At 39.6% G+C, this 24458-nt stretch overlaps 1 protein-coding gene across 3 annotated transcripts in view; it reads left to right on the top strand.

The window, feature by feature from the left end:
• Positions 1-24458, top strand: part of taf3 (TAF3 RNA polymerase II, TATA box binding protein (TBP)-associated facto) — a 184869-nt gene that overhangs the window by 138978 nt on the left and 21433 nt on the right. For all 3 annotated transcript variants that reach the window (XM_060842637.1, XM_060842639.1, XM_060842638.1), the window contains one exon: positions 5739-5821. In XM_060842637.1, the coding sequence (XP_060698620.1) occupies positions 5739-5821 (83 nt within the window). The remainder of the gene's footprint in view (positions 1-5738; positions 5822-24458) is intronic.

A 24458-nucleotide genomic window follows, 5' to 3' on the forward strand; every position in this document is an offset into this window, starting at 1 on the left:
TGGAGAGAAGGAGAAACTTCTTCAGCGTTGAGTGGTGAATCTATGGAATTCATTGCCACAAAGGCCAGGCCATTGAGTATATTTCAGACTGTGAGAAAGATAGGTCCTCGATTATCAAGGGGATCAAGGGTTACAGGGAGATAGCAGAAGAATGGGGTTGAGAAACTTATCAGCCATGATTGAATGGTGAAGCAGATTCGATGGGCTGAATGGCCTAATTTCTGCTCCTATGTCTTATGGTCTTCCCAAACCTCTCAGTGCAATAAAGCATATGTTCCTATTTTACTGACTTAAGTTCATCAAATATTCACTGTGGAAAACAAAGGAAATGGACGTAAATTTGCTGGCTGAGCTGGAAGGTTCATTTTCAGACCTTTCGTCACCATAGTAGATAACATCATCAGTAAACCCCCGGTGAAGCATTGGTGTTAGAGACCCACATTCTATTTATGTGTTTAGGTTTCCTTGGGTTTGTGATACCATTTTCTGTGGTGATGTCTTTTCCAGTTCTTTTTCTCAGAGGGTAGTAAATGGGGTCCAAGTCGATGTGTTGATTGATTACAAAATACCTTGCAAGAACTGTAATAAGCACTACATTGCACAAACAGGCAGAAAACTAGCCACCAGGATATATGAACATCAACTAGCCACAAAAATACATGATCCACTCTCACTAGTATCCTTACATACAGATGAGGAAGGACATCACTTCGACTGGGACAACACATCAAACTAGGGCAAGCCGAATAAAGACATGCACGAGAATTCCTAGAAGCATGGCATTCCAACCAGAACTCTTATCAACAAACATGTCAACTTGAATCCCTTTTACCATCTCTGAGAAAAAGAACAGGAACTGACATCACCACAGGAAATGACATCTCAAACCCAAGGAAATCAAAACACACAAATAGAAAATACATGGGTAACATGTTACCTAGTTGGTGACGAAATGTCTGAAAATGAAGCTTCATTACATCCAGAACCTCAACCTGAGCTACAAATTTTCTCAAAACAAAGGAAATGCATTGGATCCTATAACATTAGAATTCTTTTTATAAAAAAGAATATGACAAAGTTCCTCAGCTTATAATCTTGCCAAGGAACTGTCATTGAAGTAAATAACAATCAAATACTGAATACATAATTAACTCAAAATTGAAAAGCAGTCAAAATATAAATGTTCTTTGCTATAAGATGGTTGTTAGTATCATATTCTTGGGTATAAGTCTTTGGACTTGTTCATGGACAAGTGAGTTGAAACAGAATATTCAAAGGGGCAACTGAGAAACCATGCAAGAATATAAAAGGGTTTGGATCAGTGATACAAAGGAATATTGATGACAAATCCAATGTAAATGGATCTAGAATAATTAACTTGCAACATTTTTAAAAAAGGAATTTGTTTTGAATTAAATGGTTTTTCAACATTTTGAAAGATTATTGTGTCAAAAATTACCTGAGGAAGAGACAAATACACAATTATATTAGCACAGTGGTAGAATGCAAATTAAAAATGATATTATTTTGCCTCGGCCACTTGAAGCACTGTTTGTAATAATGGTTTGCCTTGCCAAAAGAAAAGTGTTGTTTACCATAGGACAAATTAGTATAGGGAAATAGTAATTTGTGTTTCAGGGACATGAATTTTGAGAAAACGATGAGAAAATTGTCCATATCTGAAATCACTAATAATTGAGGTAGGCTTGGCTCGCTGGTGTACTAAAGATCTTCTCACACATTGTCATTTTTAGATTTGTTCATGAAGTCAGGTGTTGTTAATAATTATGCTAAATCTATTTTAGGAGACAGAAGCTTATTGTGGTGATGAGATTTTCTGTTGGGTACCTCAGAAAATCATCTTTTTGGACGTTGTGAAAATGTGGTATCTTTCTTTACCTCTCAACTGTTTCTTTATCATCGGGAAGCATTTGATCTATCTGCATAATTTTACTATCAACTGTGCCTAATTTGGCAAACGATAACATTCTCTAACTAATCTCAACAGAAATCTGTTCCTTTTTGAAGTTACTTTCCAATTCCTTCAATAAATTCTTCCTCTTCCCTTCATCCATTATTTTCTGAAATCAAGACATATCAGAATGGTCTACTCTCCAAATAATTCCTAAACTTCAAGGTTTCTAACATTTGTTTATGTCTCTTCCTGTACATTTTTTAAACTCAAGCTTGAACTTACCACTGCCACATACCTAGTCTTTTATTATTTTCATACTTTAAGTCATTCAACAGACTAGATTTAGTCCTTCACTTTGTTATTTCCGATTTTAAAAAAGATGACTAAAATGTTATCAAAACTCCTTAGGAAACTAATGGCAGAACTTTATTATTTTCATTTATATTATTTGATTCACACTTCCTAAGCCTTGGTTTCTGCAAATCTGCAGTGTAAAATATACCTTGACTCTATGGACATTCACTAAATTTTTAATATAGTGAGGAAGCAGCCCGAGTAACTTCAGGCACGTTTATCCCTAATCAGGTTTGCCATACCACTCAAAATCTTCGAGTAAAAAATGAGGTCTGCAGATGCTGGAGATCACAGCTGAAAATGTGTTGCTGGTCAAAGCACAGCAGGCCAGGCAGCATCTCAGGAATAGGGAATTTGACGTTTCGAGCATAAGCCCTTCATCACTCAAAAGTAAAACCAAAACAGCAGACGCTGGTGACCTGAAACACACAGAAATTCCTGGCGACATTCAACAAGTCTGGCAACATCTGTGGGAAGAAAGCAGAGTTGTTTCGAGTCCAGTTACTGTTGATAAAGAGTAACTGGACTCAAAGTGTTAACTCTGCTTTCTTCCTGCAAATGCTGCCAACTTGCTGAGTTTTGCCAGAAGTTTGTGTTTTTGTTGCCAAACCATCTATTGGATTTATTTTACATTGGAACTATGTGGCTTAAAAGAAAGTCAAAATAGGTAAGGATTCTTGATATCATGTATAAGTAAACCTTAAACAAATCTTCCATAGATTACTTTGGACCATTAAGGTTACCACATACCTTAAAAGGAAGATCACAGTGAATACTATCAATATTGTGATCTTTAAAACTTCTTCAGATAACATCATGCTTCTAATTCTCCCTATTGTTTGTTGGGCATACCCATAAAACCAGATGTTATTGAAAATTATCTGCTGCTGGTATTCAGATAAAGAACAAGCCACTTGAACTTCATCCTTGCACTATAATATCTGAAATCATGAATTATAATGCAGTATGTTAGCCAATTAAGAAGGCATGCTTTATGTAGTTATTATACATGATTGTGAATTCAGAATTCATAAAGTAAATTTGCAGTGTGTCTCATTCAGTAATCCTGTGTGCGTGGCGTGGCACATGAAAACAAATCCGCAGGTGGCTCGATTTTCTGCCCATTAACTCTGAATGGGAGGAAAATCCAGTTTGGGGTGAATTGGATATAATTTTTGAGCATAACACTTGCCAATAGCAATGGATATAAAATAAGCTTCACAACCTGTACACTTGTTCACTGTTAAAATGGAAGTTCTAAATTTCTCCTCATTATTTTCAAGGTTTAATTCACCATGTAAAGGTTTTAATATTTGCTTGTTGACAATCCCTACTCAATTTTAATTATTCATATTTTTACTTGAGCAATCCACATTTCAAAGAAAAGGATTGGTGTACTTGAAAGGAGAATAAGTTAACTCGAAACAAATCTACCATAGAAAGAATTCTATGTTGTTTTAGTATTGGTATATATAGAATATTAAATGTCAAGCTTTCGTCAAATGATCATTGTACCTGACCCCCTTTATGAACTAAAATGGTTAATAAAAGGATTGTTACTGACCTAAAATGGATGCTGTGATTACATGACCACAGATTTAGGGAAGTCTAGTACACGCAGGAGTAAAAGAAACCATCTGCACCGAAATTACTATTTTACCAAGAGCCATCAAACCAAGGCAACTGAGTTAATGATGGGATTTTTGCATCTCCAGTTTTAATTCACATTTATGTGGTAATTTCACACTTGAGACATGGAAGGTTGGCAGCAGTGTATCCAACTTGAAGAAACAACAGGGCCAGGCTCAGGAATCCACAAATGAATCCACTTTCAACAACCTTATTTGACCAACAGAAGAGAGAAAGAAAATGGATTTGTAAACAAGAGCTAGAAGACACTCTCTCTGTTTGTTTCTCTCATCATCTGGGAATACCTGATACTTGGTGAAAAAGTGAATTGGGAAAACAACCATCCACCAAAAACTCAAAGATGTGTACACTGCTGAGGTCACCAGTCAACCATTCAACAACGTTTTTTTTAAAGCTGTGTCCAAACACCTAAAGGAGTCTAAGGACTTCTAAAGGTTGTGGAGACGCTCTCGCTTTTAAACTTTTCATATGTGCTTGTTTATGAGTTTGGTGTTGCATTTAATTATTTCTTTCCTGGCGTTAATAGTGATAAAATTCACTTTTCTTTTGCGCAAGAATAACTTGAATCAAATTGTCATATTGTCAATTACAAGTACAATAGCTGCATGCTAACAAGAAATAAAAATATTTGTTGCACCTGACTGGGAGGAACTAGAGAAAGGGTAGAGCCAATATCCCATTTGTTATCTGGTTGTAGCAATGATGCACATTGTTATAACCACAAGCAGCTGTAATAGTTGAAATTGGTTATTCGCTTTTGTAGGTTCTTATATGTGTGCAGTAGGCGTTTAATATTTTATTTTCGCCCCTTGGAGAGATTCTAGGACAGAGGGTGTAATCTCAAGAGTTAGGAGTGGTCCATTTAAAACTGCAATGAGAATGACATTTTTTAATGGTTCAAGTATTTTCAAGGCTGAGCAAAACAGATTTTTAATTAGTAAAGGATTCAAGGGCTATGGGGAATGTGTCGGAAAGTGAAGTGCAGGATTATTAAATCAGCCATGATCTTCTTGAGTAACAATGCGTATCTGACAGACTGAATGGCCTACTTCTACGCCTGCAACTTATGGTCTACCACTTCTCTCTCATTTGTTTTTTGCCTGGTCAAATATAAATCCACCTACTCAAGGCAGAAAGGGATGGACAACAGTTACAGCCTTTCCAGCATTGCACATATCTTAAAACAAAATAAGGGATTCTAATGATTGTATATTTTAATACTAATTTGATGCACCAAATTATGATAAAGTAATGATTTGTTCCATTACCACATAATGAATTTTTGTCTCAAACTGGCCATTAGGGAAAGAAACTTAGGATGAATGATGATTCTTCCTCAGAGCTAAGAAACAAATTTCCTGCTGTCAGATTTGTGATACTGATGGGGGCCTAAAAAATGGAAGAATATGACTTAAAAATTAAGGGTGAATATTCACTTAGTTAATTATAAGCCCAGATTTATTATCCTAGCACCCATTTTGACTATTGATTTCTGCTTCAAAATCTTAGATTCCCTTTGAAGGTTGTTGATGGTATCAATGAACTTTTCTATCAACATCGAAAACAACCATTGACTTAGAATAGGGTCTTGCATGTAACTGCATTTGATGTGACACCGGAGTGCATGAAAACAAGCTGTAATTACTTTTTATGCAAATAAAGTTTACTTGTTCTTTTTTCAGCATTAACATTATTTGACTGAAACTGACTTTTTATTTATCAAGACTTGTTTTTGGAAATTTCTCACAGTTTACATTTCTAACAGTTTCCAATACATGAATTCGTGCAGCTGGGCTTATCACTGTATTTTCTGTCCCAGGCAAAACCTGAACCAATTGTACCAGCCCCTTCCCCTGTTATTCCAAGGCTTACACTGAGAGTCGGTGCTGGCCAGGACAAGATGTAAGTACTATATATTTTATAATTATTTTAAATGGTCATATTGTTCACATGAAGATAAAGATCAGTGCCATTTTTTGTAAAACATGTTAAATTTGCTGAACTTGCTTAATAGTTCTCCAATGTTCTTATTAAAATGACCTTATCCAGTGCAATTCACTTCATACTACTTATTCTAATATAATTTTGTTAATGACGGGAAACAAAGTATTGAATAAATAAATTGTGATTTAACTGGACACAAACCTACCAGGGCAAGGATTGTACATGTCCTCTTAACATTTGAAATTTCCTATTCGCTTCTGCAGATCTGTTCTACAAGTGCAATATGCTTTCATTACTTTTCGTCTCAATTTTTTTTATATTCTAGCTAAATATAACACTCTGAATGGTAAACCAGTGAGTGGAATTAAAAGAGAAATGGTTGGATCTGTGAATAAAGTTAGCCAAGGGAATAGCCAGTTTCATTCCAGTCTGGAAGCTGCAGTGTTCCAAGTGTTAAAATGGTAGTGTATGGATTTGATGGAACTATAAATTTTTGAATCATATGCAATAATTTGTGATATCTGGTCATCACAGATAAAACAACCTTTTGTTGTTCTAGTGGTTTACTGATTTCAAAATACCATACAAAGCAACCTTGAACTGACTTTTATTTGGAACAGAGACTTCTTTAGAGCACAGACTTCGGTGACTTCATAAAATTCTGTTTTACTGACTCCATGAATGAAGTGAAAGGCACAGAGAAGTCAGTTCATCATTTTATGACACAGGGAGGTCAGCTGTGCTCTGCAGCTTGTAATTGTGATGAAATTTGTGATAAATTATTATTTCAAAGCTTAGATTCTAAAGTGGTTTTTGGTTTTCAGTCTGTGAAGATGATTTTGTTTTAATGACCGGAAACAATTTTAGTACTGGCTCAATACAGCACTTCCAAGAAATAAACTAAATAAGACTTAAGCTAAATGACCAGACTACATGATCAATGAAATAATTGCTGAAATGTTTGCTAAGTTACCCTTTTATAACTAAGAGAAAGACAGATCACAAGCATGCTTAGTCCAGAAGAAGGGAAACACACCCGCATTGAGGAGACATTTTCCTAGTGTTATTATCGCTAGACTATTAATCTGGAGACCCAGGAAATGTTCTAGAGATCTCAGTTCAAATCCTGCCACATGAAATGGTGGAGTTTGAATTCAATAATACTTTGGGAATAAAAGTCTAACAATGACCATCAAACCATTATTGATTGTCAGGAGAAGCCTACCTGGTTCACGATGTCCTTTGGGGAAGGAAATCTGTCATTCTTTCCTGGTCTGGCCTACATTTGACTCCAGACCCGTAGCAATGTGGTTGACTCTTAATTGCCCTCTGTGCAATTAGGGATGGGCAATAAATGCTGGCCTGGCCAGGGACACTCTAATCTCTGGACAAATGAAAAGAAAAGGGCTGTTCGACAGCTTTAAAAATAACAATGTAACTAGAAGAATTATTTTCCTTAGAATTTGGTAAGGTACCTCAATTCAATAAGTTGATTTCTTTATGTAGCAAAGAGAGAATCACATCAGGTTTACAAGCAGCTGGTGAATGGAAATGATCTCAGCCTTGTCAGTGGGATAAAAAATTAGAGTGAAAATAAAAGGATAATTCATTGGGGTTGAGTATCTAACAAGGATATTTTGAGGAAGCAGAGTTAAATATTTTTGCTGTTTTTAATAAGATACTTACCTTTTTTTCCTTTTGTATAATTAACAAAGTTCTTTTAGTTAAATTGGCAACCTCACCTGAACATGTCCCAAATTATATATAAAAAAAGGTGCTCTATCAAGCCAGGTTTCACTCAAGATGCTGATTTGTCTTGTGTTACCATCAACTGGGATCATAACAAAAGCATAAAATATTGGACCAAGGAAAGACTCAGAAAAATATGTAAAATGTTCAGTATTTTATAGTAATTTTGTTAAATATTTAACCCCTTTGGATATCCTAATAATGCATTCCTAGACCACAGCATAACTCTGATTGTTATTCTCTGAAATATTAGCTCAGATTTTTGCTATGATGGATAGCACCACCGCTATGCTTAAAATGTTCAAAGAAATCAACCCTGAGCACGGCATCTCTCATATTTGCATGGGTGGGATTTGGGGCAGGTTGTAATTCTTGCATCTGCTGTTTCTGGAGATATTTAACTGATCGACCTTATCTGTAATTGGAGCTACAAGACTCCTGGAGTGTGACGATTAGTTCAGAGCAGTTCTATTCTCAGTGCACTTCTTTGGTATGGCCAGGGTGTCCTTTCAGAGAGGGCAAAGTACCTCTTTGAATCTTGTCCTGAGTACTTTTAATGGGAATAAGTTACGCTTTGGAAGATTTAAGACACCTTAGTGAGTTTTGAGAAGGTTTGTAGCTCAGGTTGAGGTTTTGGATGTAGGTTTGCTTGCTGAGCTGAAAGGTTCATTTCCAGAAGTTTCGTTATCTTACTAGGTAACATCTTCAGTGGGCCTCATGTGAAGCAATGCTGAAAATTCCTGCTTTCCATTTGTATGTTTGGGTTGGTGTTGTCATTTCCTGTGGTGAAGTCACTTCCTGTTCCTTTTCTCAGTTGGTAGTGGATGGGGTCTACCTCGATGTGTTTGTTGATAGAGTTCCGGTTGGAATGCCATGCTTCTAGGAATTCTCGTGCATGTCTTTGGCTTGTATTGGCAATACGTCCATCCTAGGTCAAGCCAAACAAAGACATGCACGAGAATTCCTAGAAGCATGGCATTCCAACCGGAACTCTATCAACAAACACATCGAGGTAGACCCCATCCACCACCAACTGAGAAAAGGAACAGGAAGTGACTTCACCACAGGAAATGACAACACCAACCCAAACATACAAATGGAAAGCAGGAATTTTCAGCATTGCTTCACATGAGGTCCATTTAAGACACCCTTTGGGATTTAGAGTCACAGTCGAAAGTATGATTTCCCAACCCCTGACCCGCCCTGAAAGATCCTGTATTTATATTGCAAGTTCAATTCAGCTTCTGGTCAATGGTAACCGCCCAGGATGATGATAGTGGTGAATTCATTGATGGTCCTGATCATGGGATGTGGGCATCACTAGCTGAGCCAGCATTTATTCATCATTCTCATTAGTCTTGATGAAGGTGATAGTGAGCTACCTTCTTAAACTGCAGTCCTTGGAATGCAGGAATACTTGCAGCACTGTGAGGAGAGGAATTCCAGAACTTTGACTCAACAACATTGATGGAACAGCGATATATAGTCAGTTCTGTTAATATGTGGTAGTTCCATTCTCATGCAAACTCTTGTTTTAAGAAAATCATGTAATAACACCACCATTTAAACTAATCTTGTAACTAATACATGCTTTAAAAGTTTGTGCTATGGAAATAGCGCCCTCAATTTGTCAGTTGTGTTATAGCGAATTTACATTAACGAAACACACATTCTTGAAGAATGACCTGTAGTCCCTTGTAAGGAAGGTGTTTACCTTGGAAGGGAAATTGCAGGTGGTGATGGTCCCATCTGCAGCTTTTCTCCTCCTAGGAGGTAGATATTGCAGATTTTAAAGGTGCTGTTTCAGGAGTCTTGTGAGTTACTGCAATGCATTTTGTAGTTGGTCGCCACTGCTGCCATTTTGTGTTGGTAGTGAAGGGAGTGAATGTTAAACATGATGGACAAGATGGCTGGTTCAGGATGTTGGTAATGTGAGATTCAATTACAGTATTACTGCAGTTGCAGTATCTGAGACATCACGAATAGTGGAACTTCAGTGGCCAGTACTGCTGCCTCACAGTGCCAGGGACCTATGTAGCTTTTATTTTAGTCTTGACTGTGTCTCGAGTTTGCATATGTTCCCCATGTCTGTGTGGATTTCTGCCTGGTGATCCGGTTTTCTCCGACAATCCAAAGATGTGCAGGTTAGACGGATTGGCCATGCTAAATTGTCTGATAATGTTCAGGGATGTGCAGGCTAGGTGGATTGACCACGTTAAATGCATGATAATAGGGATGGTGTAGGGGGCTAAGTCTGCATGGGATGGTCTTTGGAGGGTTGGTACAGACTGGATGGGCCAAATGACCTCTTTATGCACTGTAGGAATTCTGAGATTCTATAGTGCATTCATCAGCAAACATTCCTACTTTTTACTTTATAATGGAGATCATTGATAAAGCAGCTGCAGATGGTAGTGGCTGGGACACAACTGAAAAGATCATGTTGTGATGCTCTGGGATTGAGATGATTGACCTCCAACAACCATAACTGGCTTTCTGCATGCTAGGTATGACTGTAACCAACAGAGAATTTTTCTCCTGATTCCCATTGACTTCAGTTTTCTGAGGGCCCCTTGATGACTAACCTGGTCAAAGAGTAGGGGCTGATTTCAAGGCACATCTCACCTCTTGAGTTCAGCCCTTTTATTCATCAAACCACTTTCTTTAGTGATATAGGTAGGGTGATGATGCTAACCCTGAATGTACTTCCAGTGGAACGAGGATTGATTCCCATGTTGTTGCTATTGATCTGACCTACACACTAGCTAAGAGAGCTAACCAGGCACCTTTGAAAAATCTAACAATGCTCAATAGCACTTGAGCTGGTTTCAGTAAAACTAACCTTACACACGCTGAAAAACATTTACAGATAATTGACACCTGAATAATGGGGGTGCTGAGAAACAACGTTCTAAACTAGTACTCTCTGTGAAAAATAACATTGAAGATAAAGCTAGTTCTCATAGCACATTCTTTCAGTTAGGAAACAAATTAATTAAAAAATGCACATATACCAACACCAAGAACATGCCTATAGCTCTTTTATGCCCATGGCCATTTCTGTCATTTGTATAATCATTGGAAAAGTTATGCAGATGATTTCTCATACTGATGGATATCTGCAGTTTTAAAAAATATCTTTCAGAGCAACAGTAGAAACTCTGTCAGAACATACAAGAATGTGAGAGATTGAATGAAACACATCTTATAGAACAGCATGAGTTTTTTGAAATATTTAAAATCATTGCAATCCAAAAGAATTAGTCCTCCAATGATGTCTATAGCTTGATTCATTAAATCTAAGTTTGCATCCAGGCAGTGCTGAGTAGCATTCTTTATTCATTCTATCTACTATAGACTTTCTTTAAATATTGGAGTTCCTTTTAAACAAAGGGTGTTTTTTATGCTTCTATACTCTGTCTTTACCAATCAACTGATTTCCAAACGTTATTGAAACTTATGCAGAAAAGTCAAAGAACATAGGATGACCACAAACTTCAGTACAGACTGTTCAAGGCAATTAAATAGGTTTAATCTATTTAGGGTGCTGAAAACAGCAATTGTCCCTATATAATCAGAGTCACTATGAGCTGAAACCACTATGTAAATATATCAGGTTTGTGTTATTTCAAATGAAGAAAAGGGCAGGTAAAAAAATAAAGAAAATAACAGTTAGGAAAAGCTCATCAGTAAATATAGTGCCTTTGATACAAAGTTACTGAAAGAGAGAGTACTGACTTTAGAAAAACCCTATAAAACTTTGTTAATTGTCCTCTCAGTTTTTAGGTGGTCACTTAGTTTTTCTAGTGAATCCTGAGATTGCCCAAATCTGTTCATTGTACAGTAAGACTTTTTAGTAGTGAGACAAGGGCCATGATTGCTATCTGAAGTAGTATAAGTTACCAAGTTCATGTTCTGTAATTGAGGAAAGAAACCAGTGACTGCTCCCTACAAAAACCTGAGCAATGGATTGAGCCACATTTGCATCAGTCATTAACAGAGTTATTGACCTCATACAATGCAGTGAGAGCAAACAAAAGCAAAGAGCGTCAGGACATAGGTGGGAGTGTTGGTACCTCATTCACGCAAAAAGACATAAAAGCCAGAAACTGGAAATAGGAATTGTAAATGCTAGAAATGTACAGTGTGCCTGTCATATCTAAGAAAAGGAAGAAATAGGAGACAGAATCATCATTAATGATCAATGTGCTTTTTTACTGAATTCCACGGCTGTGACATAGCTGTGGGATTCAGGTGACAAACCTAGGTTACGTGATTTACTTATATGAATTTAAGTCACCCGAATCCCTCACCAAGATTATATTGATGTTTTGTATTTCAGTGACAAGCAGGTAGTTTTTTTTTAAAGCACATTCCCAGGATGTTTGACGTAATGAAGTAGAAGGAGTTCACTGTATTTGTGGGTAAAAGTGCAAAAACAGGTTTGCATATGGCTTCCATCTTGGAACTGAGGGTGGTGACCTGAGACAGTTTGGTTGACTTTATAATGGCACTAATGATGTGTGAGAATGAACCACAGTGATCACTTGTATATTGTAGTACTTAAGTGATTGACCCCCAAGGCCAGAGGATGATGAGTTTCATTCCAGGATGGCCTGTCCCCAGTGTAATTACTTGTAGGAATGTAGCACAACTACATTCGCAGAGCCACAAATTGATCATTTTACTGTGTGCAGTCTTCTATTAATTGCATTTCATTGAGAATAAGGATCAACTGTTTAATAATGTTTGAGTATATTTACATTTGAGATAGATAGATTCTTGATTATCAATAGGATCAAAGGTTACATGGAGAAAGCAGGAAAATGGAGTTGAAAATCTTATCAGCCATGGCAGAGCAGACATGAATGGTCTAATTTCTGCTCCTATGTCTTGTGTTCTTATGCTTGTAAGCTATCTCACCTTTCAAACTGGTACATAGAGAAGAAAAAAGCATGCTTTATAACGAAATACGAATCTCACATATGTCATCAGAGTCATTCCGAAAGTTGTTGTGGTTCTGTTCGCCGAGCTGGGAGTTTTTCTTGAAAACGTTTCGTCCCCTTTCTAGGTGACATCTTCAGTGCTTGGGAGCCTCCTGTGAAGCACTTCTGTGCTGATTCCTCCGGCATTTATACTGGTTTGAATCTGCCGCTTCCAGCTGTCAGTTGCTGTCCGTTGCAGTGGCCGGTATATAGGGTCTAGGTCGATGTGTCTGTTGATAGAATTCTTGGATGAGTGCCATGCTTCTAGGAATTCCCTGGCTGTTCGCTGTTTGGCTTGCCCTATAATAGTGGTGTTGTCCCAATCGAATTCATGTTGTTTGTCATCTGAGTGTATGGTTACTAGGGATAGCTGGTCGTGTCGTTTCGTGGCTAGTTGATGTTCGTGGATGCGGGTTGTTAGCTGTCTTCCTGTTTGTCCTATGTAGTGTTTTGTGCAGTCCTTGCATGGGATTTTGTAGTGTAGACTTGCAATGACAAATGCAGGTGTATCTTGCAGGTATGTATTATGTTGATGTTACTGCAAAAGTAAAAATAAATGTTTAAATTCTGTGTCAGTTTAAACTATTGTATGAATGATGTTTTATTCAAGAAGCAGTATTGGAAGGAAAAAAAAATGGGGGAAGCAACTAGAGTGATGTGGATTGAAGAGAAAATGAATGGTTCTGTACATTAGATAGTCAGACTGAATGAGGCTTAATTTGCTGTCACTGAATTCTGAGCTTCCCTGTAAAGAGTTTATCTGGAGATGTGATCAACCCAAAAATTTAATTGCTTTATTTAATCACTTTGGGAGATCTTATCCTTAATGGATCTGAAATTTAATTGGCTTGTTTAGATTTTAAACATTTATGTACTGTGTCCAAGGGCCCCTTAAAAAATGAATTTCCATTAATGACTTTTCTTTAACCATCCTTTGTTCAATAGCAACTAGTGGTAGTTATCACAAACTGAGCTAATTTAACTGATTGCTTAAGATTTATTAGTTTTAAGGGAAAGTAGTCGTAACAAATTATTTTAACGTCATTGATACCATTGCACAAGCTGTATTTCACTTATACCACTGTGACGTATGACTTCATTATAGGCTGCATTTTTAATTTGAACTCAATTAACCCTTTGCACTCCACAGGCTATTTTTATTTATTTCATCTGAATCTTATTACAGTAATCCATTAACCACTCAGTAATGAGATAAAATTTTAATTACTGCTGTTTTATAGCGGATGTTTGAATTACATGTATAAATTCTATTAAAGGGTTCAGAATCTATGAAATTGGTGATCTGAATTCTGGAAAGGCTGATCATTCCAGCGTGATTCCATTCTCACAAATACAATTGTATATTCACTTATTTAACTTTGCATCAAGTCCTGCTTGTGAAACAGACAATATCTGTCTGATGCACATGATCTGAGTAAGATTTTGTTCACAAGGCATTTGGGGTGGTTTTGATTCTCATTTCAATTACTAAGAAACATTTCTAATCTATGCCAACTTTTAGTTTTGCTTTTAATGTAATTACTTCAGGAGAAAAATAACAGATCTACAGCCATCTTTGCTGTCAGTGTTCAGCAGACCCCAGAGTTAAAGAATACTGACCTCATATTCTGTGCTGTGGAAGAAAGGAAAACATACTGTTTGAGGAATGCGCAGTGCTGCCAACTTGGTGTATTATGGCATTAAACTGTGCATCAAGCATCATTTGTGAAGAGCCAACTGGTTTCAGTCTTGCAAGAGATAATCTATTGAGATATTCACATTATCAAGATAATTGCAGAATTTTTATTTCTCAAATTAATCATTGCACTTGACAATTATCAATAAGAATATTTCAGTACAAAAGATATCAAAATAATTTTTGACGTCTTCTGTGGATAAAGTTGGTCAGATATAGTTAATTGAAATTACATATGTTTGATAAATTTATGATATAAATGGGAATTTATTGATTTTGAGAGGATCAGTGACCTATAATTTCTTGAGGAAGTATTATACTTGCCAGAAAAATTAGTATTATTCAGTTTCTGTGCAATTACTACATCAAGATCTTTATCAACCTTGCAAAATGCGTTCAGTTCAGTGCCTCAACCAGGTGACCAAGAACCTTACTGAGCAATCTATTTAATGATACACCATTGCAATGGTTTTAGGCATATGTACTATTTCCTGCACAAAACTTTAATCTTACACCATCGTTGGAAAAAAACGAGAGCAAACCATCACTAACTGAGTCAAATCACCAAAGTGACATGACTTAAGCGAAGTTGTACAGACCTAGTGCCGGAATTATATATCAGAAACTTGATGCAAATTTCTGAAATTTGTTGACAACCATAGAGAAACTTTGCAGACCTTTCCTTTAAAGGTTGAAATGGTTATGACATATTGTCAACAGAAAGAACAAATCTGTTGGTCATTTCTCATTCTATACTTCCTGTTTTTCTTATGTTCATTAATTGAATTATATACAGCTGAAACTGCAGTTTGATCCTGCGACCAAGACAATGTCAGGCTGTACACCTGTGTGGAGCTAGCTTCTGTCATGCACTGTTCAGGATCAGAGTTTGGCTTCCGTGCAGTTAGGGGAAACTGTGAACGTCAAGTTCAAAATAAGTCCCACAAACAGATTGAGGATTTCAATATGGTATTTATTCACCTTACCAAGGCTTTTGATGGTATAAATGGAGAAGGCCTGTGGAAGATTTTATAAAATAATAACTGTCCTGAAAAGATGTTGAACCTCATTTGCTCGTTTCAGGATCCACACAATGACCAGCATTATGGAAAGTGGTATGTTATTGGATGCCTTTCCTGACAGCAATGGCACCAGTCAAAACTGTGTATTAACTTTAACTCTGTTTTCCACATGCTCTGTTATGCACTCAAAGACCTTGACATAGGAGTACACATTCAGCTCAGTGCAGATGGCAACTCATCCAACTGGCAAAGGTTTGCACAAAGATTAATGAACAGTTGCTGAGCGATTTCTTGTTCACAGATGACTCTGCTCTCACAGGGTATACACCAGAGAAAATTCAGGAACTTACTGATCACTTGGCTTGATAACAAACCTGATGAAGGCAACCTGTTCCTTGTGACTTAATTATAAGGTCCAGAGACACAATCAGCATCATGTCCCTACTTCAATCCAGAGCTTTTGCTATCTTCTCCAGTAATTCCGTATTGGATGACAAAATCAATCATTGCCTAGCAAAGTCAAGCTCAGCATTTGGTAGGTTTGCTGTTAGACGTGTGGAAGAACATGGAGTTTATCTCCAAACGAAGATCAAAGTCTACCAGGCAATGGTTCTTGGATCATTTCTTGATGGATGCAAGACTTGGACAATCTAACAGCTTCATATAGAACAACTAAAAGCATTCCATCTCTACTGTCTGAGAACTATTTGCAACATGAGGCAACAGGACTCAATTACTGACATCAAGGTTCTTGTGAAGTAATATACACCCAGCGCTGAGAATATTGGACAGAATATTTGAAAAAAGCAAAGAATGACCAAAAAACTGATAAATGGGGTAGAATTATAATATGAGAGAGAGCTCGTCATAAATACGAAAGCAAAGGGTAAGAGTTCTTCGAAATTGTTAAAGAAGAATATAGTTAACAAAGTGCGCAATAGCCCTCTAGAAAGTCAGGGACAATTATTCACGGAACATAAGTACATGATAGATGATTTGAACAGATAATTTGCAACTCTCTTCACTATAGACGATTCAATTTGACAGCACGCAAACTCTCTTTAGTCCAACTCATCCATGCTAACCAGATGTCCTAACCCAATTAGTCCCACCTGTCAGCACCTGGCCCATATACCTGGACTGTCTCAGACTCCTCCCTCCCCTTCCTAGACCTTTCCATTTCTATCTCGGGCGACCGACTCAACACAGACATCTACTATAAACCGACTGACTCCCACAGCTACCTGGACTACACCTCCTCCCACTCTGCCCCCTGTAAAAACGCCATCTCATACTCCCAATTACTTCGTCTCCGCCGCATCTGCTCCCAGGAGGACCTGTTCCAATACCGTACAGCTCAGATGGCCGCCTCCTTCAAGGACCGCAGATTCCCCCCAGACGTGATCGACGATGCCCTCCACCGCATCTCCTCCACTTCCCGCTCTTGAGCCCCACTCCTCCAACCGCCACCAAGACAGAACCCCACTGGTTCTCACCTACCACTCCACCAACCTCCGTGTACAACGTATCATCCGCCGTCATTTCCGCCACCTCCAAACGGACCCCACCACCAGGGTTATATTTCCCTCCCCTCCCCTATCAGCGTTCCGCAAAGACCACTCCCTTCGTGACTCCCTCGTCACGTCCACACCCCCCACCAACCCAACCTCCACTCCCGGCACCTTCCCCTGCAACTGCAGAAAATGTAAAACTTGCGCCCACACCTCCTCCCTTACTTCTCTCCAAGGCCCCAAGGGATCCTTCCATATCCACCACAAATTCACCTGCACCTCCACACACATCATCTATTGCATCCGCTGCACCCGATGTGGCCTCCTCTATGTTGGGGAGACAGGCCACCTACTTGCGGAACGCTTCAGGGAACACCTCTGGGATGCCCGGACCAACCAACCCAACCACCCCGTGGCTCAACACTTTAACTCTCCCTCCCACTCCACCGAGGACATGCAGGTCCTTGGACTCCTCCACCGGCAGAACATAACAACACGACGGTTGGAGGAAGAGCGCCTCATCTTCCGCCTGGGAACCCTCCAACCCCAAGGAATGAACTCAGATTTCTCCAGTTTCCTCATTTCCCCTCCCCCCACCTTGTCTCAGTCGGTTCCCTCAACTCAGCACCGCCCTCCTAACCTGCAATTTTCTTCCTGACCTCTCCGCCCCCACCCCACTCCAGCCTATCACCCTCACCTTGACCTCCTTCCACCTATCACATCTCCATCGCCCCTCCCCCAAGTCCCTCCTCCCTCCCTTTTATCTTAGCCTGCCTGGCACACTCTCCTCATTCCTGATGAAGGGCTCTGGCCCGAAACATCGAATTTCCTATTCCTAGGATGCTGCCTAACCTGCTGTGCTTTAACCAGCAACACATTTTCAGCTCTGATCTCCAGCATCTGCAGACCTCACTTTTTACTCATACTATTCATATACCCATTCAGATGCCTTTTAAATGTTGCAATTGTACTAGCCTCCATCATTACCTCCTACAGCTCATTTCCACACACGCACCAAACTCTGCGTGAAAAAGTTGCCCCTTAGGTCTCTTTTATATCTTTCCATTCTCACCCTAAGCCTATGCCCTCTAGTTCTGGACTCCCCCAACCCCAGGGAAAACACCTTGTCTATTTACCCTATCAATGCTCCTCATGATTTTATAAACCTCTATTAGGTCACCCCTCAGCCTCTGATGCTCCAAGGAAACCAGCCTTAGCCTATTCAACCTCTCCCTGCAGCTCAAATTCTCCAACTCTGGCATCATCCTTGTAAATCTTTTCTGAACCTTTCAAGTTTTACATTGTATCGGAAGCATGTTGTGAAACTTGAAAGGCTTCAGAAATGATTTACATGAATGTTGCCAGAGTGAAGGATTTGAGCTAGAGAGAGAAGTTTAATAGGCTAGGGTTCTTTTCCTTGGAGCATCAGAGGCTGAGGAGTGACCTTACAGAGGTTTATAATATCATGAGGGGTATGGATAGGGTAAATAGACAAGGTGGTTTCCCTGGGGCAGGGGAGTCCAGAACTAGAGGGCATAGGTTTAGAGTGACTGAGGAAAGATATAAAAGAGACCTAAGGAGAAACTTTTTCAATCAGAGGGTAGTGCATGTGTGGAATGGGCTGCCAGAGGAAGTGTCGGACGCTAATACAATTGCAGCACTTAAAAGGCATGACTTCGCTAATTCTCAATCTTGCCTGTTTTAAAGTAATTTGTTCCATTGAATACGGCTAATGTTCTTAAAAATTCAAAATGACCGTGTTTGTGACAGCCATGTTACATTGTTGTTCTCCTGTTCTGTTGTCAACACATTTTATGGCTTTCATGTACAGCACTTAAAAATGTGTTGCTGAAAAAGTGCAGCAGGTCAGGCAGCATCAAAGGAACAAGAGCTTAAGCCCTTCTTCAGGAATGAGGCGGGTGTGCCAAGCAGGCTAAGGTAAAAGGTAGGGAGGAGGCACTTGGGGGAGGGGCGCTGGGAATACGATAGGTGGAAGGAGGTTAAGGTGAAGGTGATAGGCCGGAGAGGGGGTGGGGGTGGATAGGTCGGGAAGAAGATTGCAGGTCAAGAGGGTGGTGCTGAGTCTGAGGGTTGGGACTGAGATAAGGTGGGGGGAGGGGAAATGAGAAAGCTGGAGAAATCTGCATTCATCCCTCGTGTTTGGAGGGTTCCTAGGCGGAAGATGAGGCACTCTTCCTCCAAGCGTCATGTTTCTGTGGTCTGGCGATGGAGGAGTCCAAGGACCTGCATGTCCTTGGCGAAGTGGGAGGGGAAGTTAAAGTGTTCAGCCACGGGGCGGTTGGGTTGGTTGGTGCGGGTGTCCCAGAGGTGTTCTCTGAAACGTTCCGCAAGTAGGCGGCCTGTCTCCCCAATGTATAGGAGACCACATCGGGTGCAGCGAATGCAGTAAATGATGTGTGTGAAGGTGCAGGTAAATTTGTGACAGATATGGAAGGATCCCTTGGGGCCTTGGAGGGAAGTAAGGTGGGGGGGGGGGTGGTGGTTGTGGGCGCAAGTTTTGCATTTCTTGCGGTTGCAGGGCAAGGTGCTGGGAGTGGAGATTGGGTTGGTGGGAGGTATGGATCTGACAAGGGAGTCACGGAGGGAGTGGTCTTTCCAGAACGCTGATAGGGATGGGGAGGGAAATATATCATTGGTGGTAGGGTCTGTTTGGAGATGGCGGAAATGACGAAGGATGATGCGATGTATCTGGAGGTTGGTGGGGTGGTAGGTGAGGACCAGTGGGGTTCTGTCCTGGTGGCGATTGGAGGGGTGGGGTTCAAGGGGGGGAGGAGCAGGAAGTGGAGGAGATGCAGTGGAGAGCATCGTCGACCACGTCTGAGGGGACATTGCGGTCTTTGAAGAAGGATGTTATCTGGGTTGTTCAGTATTGGAATTGGTCCTCCTGAGAGCAGATGCGGCGAAGGTGAAGGAATTGGGGATATGGAATGACATTTTTACAGGGGCAGGGTGGGAGGAGGTGTAATCTAGGTAGCTGTGGGAGTCAGTTGGTTTATAATAAACGTCCGTATTTCTGTATTGTTTAGTTTAGTGGGATTGCAATTATTTGATTCCATACTCACTGAACCAAACATAGTAAGAGGACTTCTAAATTGCCTCCTCACCCACTTAACCTCTAGAGTTGCCAAGGATTTGTCTTTAGGCCCTTCCTTATCTGCTTACCATGCCTAGGTAATCAATTACCAATATAAGATCTACCAATAATATCAAGCTCTGTATTAATCAATTTTGTGCAAAATGGCGAGGTAGCCTTTGAAGAATCTGTTTACATGCATTCCTGTGGTTTTTATTATAAATATAACTCAAGAGTTTGCATTTATTTTGTATATTCTACTTGATAAAAACTTTTTTATGCAGCATTTCTCCCTTTCTCACCCATCCTGAATATTCCTCAGTTGTACTATGTTATCATAGGTATCGATCATGTCAAATCCCTCACCAGAATGGTGCTCATACATGTATTAGCTTTAACAGTAGAAGTGCCAGTCATGTCACTCTGGAAGAAACAGAGACAAATCCAATTGTGCTGTCATCTAATGTCAATACATTTGTTTTACCAGTGACACTTTGGCTATCTTTCCCTGAACTTAAACACTGAGGTCACATGCTTACATTGTCCCTAAATCCTGTGTACCCTGTAAACTGTACACCTAACTTAGTTGGATTTTCGATATCAACATAATTACTTTTTAAAGAATTAAACATTCTGCAATGAAGGTTTAACTTGTATTTCATGTATCTTAAATCTCAGTCCTATAATTTTCCTTATGTTTTGCTATCGGTTGTATATATATTTTAAATTGAGACACAAACATTATTGGGTGGGTTTAGGTTGGAGATATTCATTTAGGCTTGACTTTATCTCCCAAATGATGATTTTTTACTCTCAGTAAGATTGTGGTTAAATTAAAGAAATAACTTATTCCTCATTCATTTGTCCTCTTCATATAATTGAAAAATCTGTGTTCTAACCCAGCTATTTTTTATTTTGAGGTGATTGACTGTTCTGTGAATCTTAAGAAACCCAGTTAATGAACAGTTGTCTGAAAACTATTGAATTAATTGTGCGGCCTTAAGTGGGCAAGGCACTTAACTGTGTTGGGTAATTTATATGGCAGGCCATATAATGTTTGTACACAATAGCTAAATAAAAGGGTTATTAAACTACAGCTATGCTTTATCCACATGATGAATGCGGATAACCTTCCATCAATATGTGTGGTCAGGAGTGGAAAGGATTGACTCATTGCTAACTTGTCAAGCAGCAGGCTTGCATTTCAGTCTGTGCAGCTTGTGACCCAGTCCGTATACTTGTCTTTTTGTGGTAGAGCATTAAGTAAAGGGACACTGGTGAAAGCCCCTCCTGCAGCACGTTTTCATGAATGCAACCAGTGTTTTTAGCAGTTAGCCCACCGTGACCAGCAGTGCAAATGGTGAAACGTAAGCAGCATGGGGCCATTATTAAGCACAGCTGTGGGCGGTGTTTGTTTCCTCATTGAAGACTATCTATTCAATTGGCCTGCTGTAGGACCTGTTATTCATGATCTAAATGCAAGCAAAGGTGATACTTTAGAAAGAAAATGTGGGAGGATAATTGAACTGTGCAGAACAAACTCTTTTCAGAAAATAGAAATTCTAGTATAACAGGTAACTGGCAACTCTTTAGCTAAGTTTTCACCATTGAACGGAATGAAGTTAACCATGGAAATCAGTTTAAGCTGGAAAGAAAAGCAGCTTAGTTGTAAAAAAAAACATTGAATGGAATTATTCAGCTCTAATTTTATATCAGGCCAAACACTGTCAAACCTGACAACTGAAATGGCTCCTACACCAATCAGATTAGCTGTTTGGTTAATGCAAATAGAAGGGTTTTTTTCAGTGCAAAATGCAGTACTGTGTAATAATCTGATATCTGCTTACGCTCTGAAAGTTAGGACAGGATGATAGGCAGTTTGTAAAGATGATACTCAGTCGTCATTGTTACCATATGCGCTTCATCTCAGCAATGGGAAAGACTCTACATAGGATGAGTGGTTTATTTATAGCATGCCATCTTGAGCAGAATAAGATCTAACAATACAATTAGTTGCTTATTTAAAAACTCTTAGTTGAAAAGCACGTGAGCAAGAGGAATGTCGACACCAGAGATATTTGTAAATCATGAGGACTTTTTGTAATATCTGAGTAACTTTACTTAGAACTAATTACCATATTCAGGTGAAGCAAGTTTCATGGAGCTGGAACATCTTCAGCTGGGCTGTACACTTTCCCCAGCCTCAATTACTTAAGGGTAGGGTGCTACTTACAGAGCAATGGAAATGTTGTCATTGAACTATCAAATGTCTCGAATTTACGACTCCAACTAGTCATCTGATATTTTCTCGAAACCTATGGTATCCTGTCACAGTGTTTTAAATATGATGGTTGCCAGAGTAAAGATCTTATAAGTGTATTAAGAATAATAGAGACAAAAAGTGCCAGAAAACTCATCAGGTCTGGCAACATCTGTGAGAGAAACATAGTTAATGTTTTGACTCTTCTTCAGAACTGAAGAAAAGCAGAAATATAATGAGACTTATATTGTTGATAAGAGGAAAAGGAGCAAGTGGAACAAAAGGGAAGGATGGAGGGTGAGGGTTCTGGGATATTTTAGTGTGTTAAGAATTTTTTTTTCTATGCCATGGAAAACTTCAATTTCCACTAGTGAGATTGTGGTACAACCTTCAGGGAGATGGCGTCCTCATGAGTCACTCCAGCTCTCACCATTGTATTACAGACAATGGTTGAGCTCTTGACATTGCTGGCATGATCAGTATTGGCACTTTTCGAGCTTTGCTGGCCCATCAAGAGAGATACTTGCTGCTGAGGCAACAAGGTATCTGCAAAGGTGCCTCAATGTGGAATTTTCTTTGCAGGCAGAGATCAAAATCAAACATTATGACCCAATAAGCCTCTCAGAACAGAGAAGGAACATCTCATGAGGAGACGTTTAGGCCACATATGTGGCCTTTCCTTCTTCTAGCCCAATCAACAGAGTCTTGAGGCTCTTGTCCAATGGCCATTGAACTGGTAGCCTCTACCTGGAGTAGAAAGCTGTTCTGTGGTCAATGTAGCCCATTGTGCTCCCATCTCACCCTGAGAAAATTTGCCCCTCACCTCATCATTTCCCAACTCGAAATCCACCGTCATGAGCCTGGGAAAATTCTGATCCAGCAGTCAGACAGAACACATGCAGCAGAAGTTTAGTTAAATTATTTCTGAAAGGGGGTACTTCTGGACACGAGCAAAATGAGCATTATAATTGTTGAGTCTGATGGTAACAAACGCATGAATAAGAATTGCCACGGTTAGTAAAATCATGCATTTTTTAAATAATTTGCTTTCTATTCATTCACCCACTCTACATTATCATATGTAATAATGTCAGAGGACCAGGAAGATCACAGTTGGAATTTTAGCTGTTAAAATGATTTAACCCTTATATAAACGCACATTTCCATCCTTTAAGCAATGGGAGGTGTCCAGTAAATGCTTATTCGATAGGCACTCCATTGTCATAAAGTCATAGAGATGTACAGCATGGAAATAGACCCTTTGGTTCAACCTGTCCATGCCGATCAGATACCCCAACCCAATCTAGTCCCACCTGCCAGCACCCGGCCCATATCTCTCCAAACCCTTCCTATTCATATACCCATCCAAATGCCTCTTAAATGTTGCAATTGGACCAGCCTCCACCACTTCCTCTCGCAGCTCATTCCATACACGTACTACCCTCTGCATGAAAAAGTTGCCCCTTAGGTATGTTTTATATCTTTCCTCTCTCACCCTAAACCTATGCCCTCTAGTTCTGGACTCCCCAACCCCAGGGAAAAGACTTTATCTATTTATCCTATCCATGCCCCTCATAATTTTGTAAACCTCTCTAAGGTCACCCCTCAATCTCCGACGGTCCAGGTAAAACAGCCCCAGGCCTGTTCAGCCTCTCCCTATCGCTCAAATCCTCCAACCCTGGCAACATCCTTGTAAATCTTTTCTGAACCCTTTCAAGTTTCACAACATCTTTCCAATAGGAAGGAGACCAGAATTACACGCAATATTCCAAAAGTGGCCTAACCAATATCCTGTACAGCTGCAACATGACCTCCCAACTCCTGTACTCAATACTCTGACCAATAAAGGAAAGCATACCAAACGCCTTCTTCACTATCCTATCTACCTGCAACTCCACTTTCAAGGAGCTATGAACCTGCACTCCAAGGTCTCTTTGTTCAGCAACACTCCCTACGACCTTACCATTAAGTGTATAAGTCCTGCTAAGATTTGCTTTCCCAAAATGCAGCACCTCGCATTTATCTGAATTAAACTCCATCTGCCACTTCTCAGCCCATTGGCCCATCTAGTCAAGATCCTGTTGTAATCTGAGGTAACCCTCTTCGCAGTCCACTATACCTCCAATTTTGGTGTCTTCTGCAAACTTACTAACTGTACCTCTTATGCTCGCATCCATTTATGTAAATGACAAAAAGTAGAGGTCTCTGCACCGATCCTAGTGGCACTCCACTGGTCACAGGCCTCCAGTCTTGAAAAACAACCCTCCACCACCACCCT

The sequence above is a fragment of the Hemiscyllium ocellatum genome, chromosome 23 (assembly GCF_020745735.1).
Source record: "Hemiscyllium ocellatum isolate sHemOce1 chromosome 23, sHemOce1.pat.X.cur, whole genome shotgun sequence".
Classification (NCBI taxonomy): Eukaryota; Metazoa; Chordata; class Chondrichthyes; order Orectolobiformes; family Hemiscylliidae; genus Hemiscyllium; species Hemiscyllium ocellatum.